At 39.7% G+C, this 9791-nt stretch overlaps 1 protein-coding gene across 2 annotated transcripts in view; it reads right to left on the bottom strand.

The window, feature by feature from the left end:
- The window catches only part of cntn3a.1 (contactin 3a, tandem duplicate 1), a 101750-nt gene that overhangs the window by 31226 nt on the left and 60733 nt on the right, over nt 1-9791 (bottom strand). The window contains exons 10-11 of one of the 2 annotated variants that reach the window (XM_015028630.1): nt 3878-4010; nt 1194-1344 (exon numbers count right to left, since the gene is read on the bottom strand). In XM_015028630.1, the coding sequence (XP_014884116.1) occupies nt 1194-1344; nt 3878-4010 (284 nt within the window). The remainder of the gene's footprint in view (nt 1-1193; nt 1345-3877; nt 4011-9791) is intronic. The other variant, XM_015028631.1, reaches the window with a different exon arrangement.

The raw sequence follows: 9791 nt of genomic DNA, 5'->3' as shown, positions 1-9791 counted from the left end.
GGCGGGAAAACACATCGAGCGCTCCTCCCCCCCCCCCCCCCCCCCCCCCCCCCCCCCCCCCCCGCCGCGACAAAGTTACGTGAAGGGTGAAACTCGCTACATTTACCTCATAAAGTGTGCGAGGTGAAGGAGCGTAAGGCACGCTGAAGTGTATGGGAAAACAATCGGCGCGCCGCCCCCTCCAGACGGGGTTTTGACGCCCCCTCTGGTGCTGCGCCCCTATGCGTTGCATGCGCTGCATACCCACTTTTTGCGCCACTGACTCCGTTCTTAGAACTGTCTTCAGCTTATAACACATTGTGCATATGTGAAGAACATTTTACAAAAATGCTGATAAAATTGATAAATTATGAAACCACAAATAATAATCCTGATTATAAAGATATATATAAGATTATTATATATATATATATATATATATATATATATATATATATATTATGTGATCACATCCAGAGTTTGATCACATTTCAAGCTTCAGTTTTACGAATGCAAATGAAAACCTTTCTACTGCAATGTGAGCATGAACACCATAGATCTGACCAGTTGCCAATCTTTGATACCTAGAACACAATTTTGCTTTCAGACAAGGAACGGTTTTCTCTGCCTGATTAACAGTTTCTTGTCCTTTCCTATCTTCTCTTAGCTCATGGAGGCGCTGCATTGATTTTTCTTTAACACGATGTCTAATGAAACAAGGTGTCCGGCGCATTCCCCTGGTGTTCCCACCGCCATGACAAAAGAACGTGAGCACAGCAGCAACCCATTGATAAGTCCTTTTGGGCCATTTGATCCCCTTCCTCCACGTCTTGCTGGTGGTCTGTATTACCGGTTGCCTTGTGCTCTAACGACCCTCTGGGCCTTACATACTGCTAATGAGCTGATGGATCGGCACATCGATCTGAATGCTGCAGTCTAGAAACACCCAATTACCTTAAACAAACAGAGCATAGACCAGCCAGAGGAGGAAAGTACAACAGAGCCCAAGAAAGAAATGCAGATAACGGGGAAGGGAGTGAAGAGCGGACCCTGTTATGCAATGCAAATTATATTGTGTCACACTGTGATTCTGTTCTTCACAGTTTGTCAGCATGAATATCAAGTAGGATGAAATTAAATAAGACTTTTAAATCTTCCTCCGCTTGTAGAACAGACAAACTCAACCGACAGCGGCAAAGAAAGTAACCTGGTACCTGTGGCTCTCGCGCAGGGCTTCGTTCCCCTTCCTCCATGAAATCACGCCGCGAGGAGACATCCTGGGCCTGCATTCGATCAGGACATCGCCGCCCTGTCGGGCCAACGTTTGTGTCTTCAACAGGTTTTGGGAGAAGTCGGGAGCAATAGCTGCAGACCGGGGAGGAAGGTTAAATTTATTGATTGAGGCAAAAGAGAAAGAAAAGAAAATGGAAACGGAGCGACCGAGGAAGAGCACTGAGGAGTTTCCTAAGATGTGAAGGTCACTCTATCCATTAGGCGGGTCAGCAGCACTCGCATCCTGCTCTCTCTGAACGCTCATGCTCTTGTTTGCACACACCCAGAGACACACTCATAAATGAATCACGGTACGTAATTTTCAAGGGTGCATTTCCTTTGATTTTAGTTGCGCGGATCTTTTTTAGAAGGACATTATGCATTGAGAGTTGAGCTTTGGGGGCTGTAAAAGCTAAAATGAGAGAATGTTAAACAAGGCTAAGGCTTTGTTGCTGCTTCTTTAGGCCCCTAATTACTAATGCACCACAATCTGAAGCTGTTTTAGACGTGCACCGACTCAGCAAAAAGCTCTTTAAAGAGAACACAGTGTGGCATCAGCGACACGGTGCACATGCTGCATCAAATGTCATTATTTGACACTGCATAGGAAATGCAAACGTGACGTTATTTTTTTTTATTTTTATTTTTTTTACTCGTTTAAAGTCAGAAAGAAGACTTAAGTTAGCTATATGATTACAGGAGAAGGATTTTTAAGGTTTTAAACTAATTATGTTTTCAATGACTAAAGTGAAAGGACTTAGTTGATTGACTAGAGATAAAGCATGTTATGTTTGTAATTAGTTGAATAGAAATAATTCCTATAAACAAGAAGGTTGACTTGCCAGTCAGTTCTGTTTTCACTCTAACAAACCAGCAGTACAAGGAAGAGAAGTAGCTCTTACTCCTAATTTTTTCCATCCCAAAAACCTCGGTGTCATACTGCCGCTGCTAACGACTGAGACTGCATCAATGAAAACATGAAGTGATTATTTTATCAGCATGTGAAAAAATGCTGCTTTGATTAAATACCTCAAATGCCATTTGCATAGAAAATATCTACACAGTAAAAAATAAAAGCTGATATGTTTCTCACTCTGCTTGTTGAAGTAGCCATATGAACTTTTTCTGATTATATGGATCTGTTTTCGAACCCACGTTTTAGTCAGTCAAACAGTCGAACAGCTTTTTAAATTAATGTGCCTATATTTTTCATTGAATTACAATTAAAACGAGATGTTATCACAAAGTATTTTAGCACCGATTAACAAATATATGCTCCTTTCATTGAGGGTTCTAATGGAAATGTCTAATTGAGATGGCACATTCAAGAAATGTGTTTATCAGCCTTAGTATTATAGGATATTTCTTAATTTGGAAAACGGGGGAAATTTAATTGATTGAGAGCAACAACATTTTGGCTCTGTGACAAATAAGAGATCCGTCACAGAGCTAAGTGGGAACATTTGGCAGTAGATCCTGTTAGAAACATCCTGAACTCACCTCCCATTTTCCAAGGGAAGTTGAGGATCTGAATTTAAACAAGCCATGTTTGGAGCTTTTTGTGTAGATTAGGCTTCTGGGAAATTTGGCCTATAAGTCACTCTTGACCTGCACTGATGGCACCGGAGGGCCTCTTTTGCTGGATATTATCTTGCTCTGACGGATACAGCCTACATGCTAGCTTTGAGAAAAACCAAACACTGGACGGTAGCCGGCCAGACAAATATGATTAGACATACTATGAGCGTTGAAGTGTCCTTAATTTTACAGATTTACAGGCCGGTGCTGACAAGAGGCCATGTGAGTCTCCAGCTATAGTTCCTTCAGTTGGACGTCAACAGCTGTCATGAGGACAACTCTGCAATCATTAATTTGGTGACGATATAATATTTATGGGCAGAATCCTCATCCTCGCCAATGATCTTTAATGGCTTTTTTATGTGTTACAACTGTCTGAAGTACTCCATTGTTAACCCCAACATGTAGACATTCACTCTAGCTCAGGAGTTGGGTTTGCTAGCCAAGGTTATGCACGGCGTGGTGTGGCACATGTCAAACAGATGACTAGTCTACATAAGATTGTTGTGGTCTCAAACGAGTTCTGGTTAGGATCTAATCCCTTTACTCCTCAGCAGTATGAAAAAGGGGGGCTTCTAATTTGATCTTTCACAGTGCCCCCAAAAAGCTAGAAACACCCATGGAAAGAATAATTTAGAAATGGATAGCCTTTATTGTCCCTTAAGAGTGGAAATTAAGATGTAACAGCAGCATCAAGATATGCAGCACATGACACATCTGAAAATAGACTTAAAATGAGAAAACTCAGAATTAGCGGAGAGCAGCTGCCTTCTCTCTCAGTGCCCAAAGTAGAGGATTTATATGTATTTGTTAAAAATGTAAAGTTGATGCAGTTTTTTTCTTCTTCTTTTTTAAGTTACAACTGTCTGTAAACTCTATGTATAAAACAAAAACAGAAAATTAGAAGTGCCATGTGAGCTTAGACATAAACGTAAGCCAAGAATATAGCTTTGATTCATGCAGGAAAAATGGTTTAGGTAAAGTTATATCGACGACCCAGATGTAGAATGGTTGACGTGCACAACAAATGTGCTGCCAATGCTCTTACCAATGACTCTGAGCTCAGCATTGGTGAAGATGCGGCCATGCTTGTTCTCCGCCACACACTGGTACATCCCAATGTCAGCCAGATTCAAGTTGTTGATTGTCAGCACTCCGTTATTCACCTGAACTCTGTCCTGCTGAAGGGAGAGATGCATAAATTAGTTTTTAAAACAGCTTTATGTATTCGCAAATGACAAAGCTCCAATATTCAGAAAAGTTTTAGGAAATACCTCAGTGGTGGAAGTTTTACTTTGGTGTTTACATCATCTCCTATTAGAGTTTTCTGGAGGTAATATAGTGAATTCACAATTGAAAAAAAAAATAAAAATCTTTGCGTTTATCAGTTATTTTGTATAGTCTTTTGATCATCACTGATATAAAACAATGTAAAAGCTGGAGGATGGCTCAGCATTGACATACATTAAACACATGTGTTGTTGAATCAGAGCTCTCTTAGTTGAAATGTACTGAGAAGCAGCGTTCAGTTTTTATGTTCCTCTAATCTAATAAAAAATTTTAAAAAAACTCCAGAAAACTGCAAAGCTTGGAGTTTGGAGTGTTTGGAGTTACCTTTGATTAATAACGACGGGAGCACAGATTAATTCTAGTCTAGATTACAACTTTTCATTACTTCTCTTTATGCTGACACTGTAATGCAAAGTTTCTGTTTTGTTTTCTTGTTTTGTTTCCATCATATGAAGCACAGTGAACGGAAACATGCTACACAAATAGACTTGACCTGACTTCAACCCTGCGACATGCATCATTTTTCTTGTTTTTGCACTCGCAGTCTCACGACACTTAAAGCAATTATTCTGAGAGCAGAGTTTACTTAACGATGCTGAAAACTTTGAGATATTTTAGGACTTTTTTAAGGCCTTGCAGAAACCTTTTTTTTTTTTCTAGAAACAGCGTTTTCACTTGAAGCTTTGAGCCTCTGTACCAGTTTTATTGATTGCATATAAAATTGTTTTGTAATATCTGAATGTTTAGTTTTTATCCAGTAGAACTCAGTAGATAGTTTCCTTCTGATAGTTTATTTTTTTCTTTATTTACTACTTACGCTACCCTTTTTTGACATGAATTTTTGAATATTTTCTTATAAGAAATCTAATCACCAATATAGCACAACAACAATATCACACATTAAAGAACAAAAATAGCTGTGCAGTTTGCATTTATCTCGTCTGACCTCTGCGTTCATTCTGACAAATGTGTAGAGTCAATTTCGGTCTTTGACAACAATTTTAATTAAGACTGTTAATTGTTAATTAAGACTTTGCTGATGAAATCTTAGAAGAATCAGTCACAAATCTTGAGCGCTGGAGGCTGTTTGTACTGACAAAAAAAAAAAAAATCAGCTGGTGTTGGAAAACAAAATGCAACAGCACAAAACATTGTTTGTTTAACCAATCAATCATATCTTTATCTCAGACACAGAGGGAGGTCCATTCTAAAAAGAAAAGACAACATAAGAAAATAATGAAATGAAATTACACAATATAAGAATAAGATCAACAGGAATAAATGCACCCTTCTTCAAAGGCAGCCATACACTTACTAATAGCACAGGCTGAACAAAGTTCTTCTCTTCCCTGTGCTCTTCTGACCTTTAGAAGCTTTGGAACCTGCTTCCTTTTTATAGTTATGTCAATTTAAGTGTGGCAGCACTCATTGTTCCTGCCCTTGATCCTTCTATAGAGTGTACCTGGACTTTTTAATGTCACTGGCAAAGTGGTCCAGAGGGTCCTGTCGCCAGTCAGGCTGTCGTCGGGAATCATTACAGCACTGCTACTTGAAAAGGCAAGGACTATCCCTGAACATCAGTCAGTGACACTGCTGAGGATCTTCAAATGCATTTCCCTCCGCGGCCGGCTCAAGCATGCACCAGGCAGACAACTTGGCTACACATGGCTGAGCTAGCACTGTGGCCTCAGCCAGAGGGGACCCCGGGTGGTAAAGGATGCAGCAGTTCTCGAGTGGAACAGAACAAGTCCACTCTTTTTCATCAGGAGATAACTGGCAGTAACTGTTTACTGAAGGGAGGAGAGTGATGGAGAGAAGGGAAAGAAAGATGGAGGGGGGGGCTTCAGATGAATCTAAAGTAAGTTGAATATTTTGAGGAGTGAATTCATTCTAGACATTCAGAAAGTGAAAATTGTATATGTTATACTGATAAAGGCTGTCTGCCTCTATACAGATATGAAAGTGAGGGTTTACAATGATGTCACTCTGCTCTTTGCAGCCATTACAGCTGTTCTGTAAAAGCTGTGCACTTTTTTTTTAACAATATTACATTTGTGAGGTCTAACACAGTTATTTGACCATTAAATGTTTTATTGGGTTTCAAGGACTAAAGGTTAAGGTCATGACTAAAATAATTTGGTATGCTGAAAGCATTAAACTAGTTCAAAATAAATGACTGTTTCCTACAAATAAAAGCCACACCCATTACTGCCATCTGCATAAAACGTTAGACTCGGCACCATCTTAGCAACTGCTGAACCCAGACTCAACCAATAGATCACGAGGCAAGAGAGGCAAGAATGATCCATCTCCAACGTTTTATCCCATTGCATCCAAGGCTGTACTCGATGATGGCTTGGATGCAGCTGCTCAGCCTGGAAAACCTCATTCTCTCAGCTGACTGTTCATCAGCCTAAATTAAAGATTACATGAGGTTTGGATGTCTTCTGACTGTGCAGACAGATGATTAATCCTAAACTCCCACTGAGATTCTGCCATTCCCAACTGATTAAGCTTTGTTAAAATGCCAATAATCATTTACTGGGGAATATTTAGCAATGAGGAAAATCCACAACTTGTTGGTGGACAGATTCCGTTCTGCATTTATCGCACAGCGTTCCAACGAAACTCCCTGAGCTCCTGATAGCGACCTGTTATTTTCATAGAAGTGTTAGATGTTATTCACCTGTGTCCATGGAAGCTATCGATCGGACCAACTGAGTTATGTGATATAGTGTCAAGGCTAGAAATATATTGCTGACGTTTTACTTTTTAAATTGATTTGTAAAAAAACAATTTTTTCTCAATCATATTAACATTCATTGAGCTGCACCTTCACTCTGTCTAAGCAGATGAGAAATTATGCTTTTTAGCACACAGCAGCCCAACAGGGAGAAAGAGATAAACAGTATCTGTGAATGTTGGTGGTTTGGTGCCACACTGAACCATTCCAAGCGCTTCACCTGGATTAAAAAAAAAAAAAAAACGTCAGTGCTGGCACCATTGACAGTAAATCAGATTGGAGCCATTTGTCTGCTTTATCAACTCTAATTATACACGGCAGCACATTGAGACCAAAACAACGTCAAGCTATGCCGTGAGAAAGCAAATCGGAGACACTAACCTATTGCTTTGCACGTTGAATATGTAATGGTGTTTTTGCAGCGGCTGAACCAATTGAGCCCAACGACAAGAGTTACACAGCGGAGGGCAACCAGAGGAGCTCGGAGGGCGGCAGAAAGGAAATCGCACGCTCTTATGTACATTACTAAAAAGGAGGTAAGCTGGTGGAATATTGGAAAAATACAAGCTTGAGTGGGTCCTTGTTTTCCAGGGTGACATTTTGAAGCGACAGGCCTCTTCTGTGCCATTTAATTCCCACGGAGGGAGGAGAAAAGAAGGTGGAGAGAAGGAGAGAGAAGACAACTTAGAAAGAGAAAGAAGAAAGAGAAAGGGAGCAACGGAGATGGCGAGATAACAGCAGGCGGGGGGAAGAAGTGGACTGATCCATTCTAATGAGGAATAACAAATGGCCCCATTGGCCTCCCCCTCTTCGTCCTCCTCTCTCTACAATGCTGACCTTTGGGTTTGGAAATTGATTTACCGTTGCAGCAGTTGAGAGTGGCATTTTGAAAATGGTAACACCACACCTCATTAATAAAGCCGCATGCACAGAGAATATCTTACCTCGGCCACCTGCCAAAGGAATTATTTTTTACAAAGTTATTTACAAATCAATATCAGATACGTGCAGGTGGGGCGATAAGTGTTTCAAGATGAGCCTAATGGGGAAAATCCATTTTGTAAATGGCAACGTAAATGTACTCATTCGTAGCCATCGTCCGCCTAGGGTGAAAATTAAAAATGGTTTCAACACGTGTGTACTGACGGTGAGGCGGCCAATTGAGGCGTCTAAGATTTTTGGATAATATTGACCCTTTAAACACACATCCAACAAAACAACGCTCTGGTTTCCATTTCATAGCCCAATTTAAACGCTGACAAAATCAGAGCACATAACCGAGCCATGCTTTTTAGTCATAAAGCATAAAGCAGCAATACAACAATAATACAAAACAGGGCAAATTGGTGAAATCTAGAATGCTTTTTAGATGATGAGGTATTTTTTTCCTGCCTCCCCCAGAGAGGGGACTTAATGATAAAATTGAGATTAGCAGATAAGCGACCGAGGACTAAATTGTCAAACAAAAATCTCTGGTTGATTACAGACAGAAAATGGCACCACTTTGGCATTTTTGCAAAACACATTCAAACACCCTCCCCAGCTAATGCACACACAGAGACGCGCTCATTTCTGATGCCAAATTTAGTCAGAAGCAAACATAAGCATTTCAAAGTGGCATGTTTTTGCCAAGTGCATGCCTATAAGATGGAAGCGCAACTTGAATCCAACGAATGCTGAATCCTTTGAGCAAAATGCTCCTAAATTTAGAGCAATCTTATCGCCTTTCATCTTACTTGTTGACATGTCTTTATCTCCATTTACTGAACTGTTTGAGGCTCTGTGGAGAGCAGCAATACAACTTCAGCAACACTTCAAACAGGGCTGCAGGAACCAGTCATTAACTTACCAAAACAGATTTGATCTCTACCGTCGTAGAGCATAAATTAATTCGTTATTTTCAATAATCTTGCTTATTTCACTTCTTAATTGGCTAAGTTGAGTCATTGAAAAGTGAGTTTGATTTCATGCTCCTCTGCCAGATGCCAGTGTGCAACTAGGCTAGTCTCTACCTAACAGTTTCCTACTAGCCTGCATATTGGCGTGTATTAGTGAGTGTAATCGGGTAAATTTGGGTCTAGTGCAAAAAGCTTTGAGATTGCTTTGACTAGAACAATAGATACACAAATGTCACAGTGTAAAAAAAGATCCAACGTAGAATCAGCACATATTAGGACCTAAATGTGAGCAAGTGACGCTGTTGTTTAAAACATTGATGTTTGCAGCCTACAGACCTCATGTAAGTAGCAGATAGGTTGCAGAATAGCAGTATGTATGAGATCAGTCGTACTGCATCAGTATAAGTGCGGGCAGAAATGGAACAGATGGGAATCATTTTGAATCACGGCAAGTAGAGTCCGTCTCTCCTGGTACACTAATTACATTAAATTAGGCTTTAATAAATCAAAACGAGCAACAAGTTTACGAAGTTGTTTTAACTACACTCAATATTAGCCTGGCTTATTTGTGTTTATAAACACAGAAAACTGACAAATGCTTTACTGCGTTTATCCCCATTCAAACAAACCAAATTCATGCACGTGGCACACATGCAGAACAAACGTCTCCTAGAGTTACAATATATATTTGTATAAAGTGATAAAAGTGTAGAAATGCGAAAATATTTCTACAATATTTCAGCACAGTGTAACGTTGATGTTGTTTGATATCAGTCATTTTTAAGATGTTAGTACCGTTCCGATAAATAAAACTGGGCTGATGCTTCAATCTTGTTGCCGTTTTTTTTCTGGAAGGGAAGAGGAGGAAGTTCATCTGGTATTTGTTTGGTCATTTTTTATTTTTTTATTTTTTATTATTTGAGTATCAATGTTAGCCAAAATTTTCATATCGGTGTATTCCCCGGAAAAAAAAAAAAGAAAAAAAAAAGAACTTCCTTGACAACTTTTGTATTTGAAATGTAAAAATGAAA

The sequence above is a fragment of the Poecilia latipinna genome, unplaced genomic scaffold, assembly GCF_001443285.1.
Source record: "Poecilia latipinna isolate Pla-1442-1.1 unplaced genomic scaffold, P_latipinna-1.0 Scaffold131, whole genome shotgun sequence".
Classification (NCBI taxonomy): domain Eukaryota; kingdom Metazoa; phylum Chordata; class Actinopteri; order Cyprinodontiformes; family Poeciliidae; genus Poecilia; species Poecilia latipinna.
The sequence above is the reverse complement of the archived record's forward strand: the minus strand, read 5'-3'. Positions and strand labels throughout refer to the sequence as shown.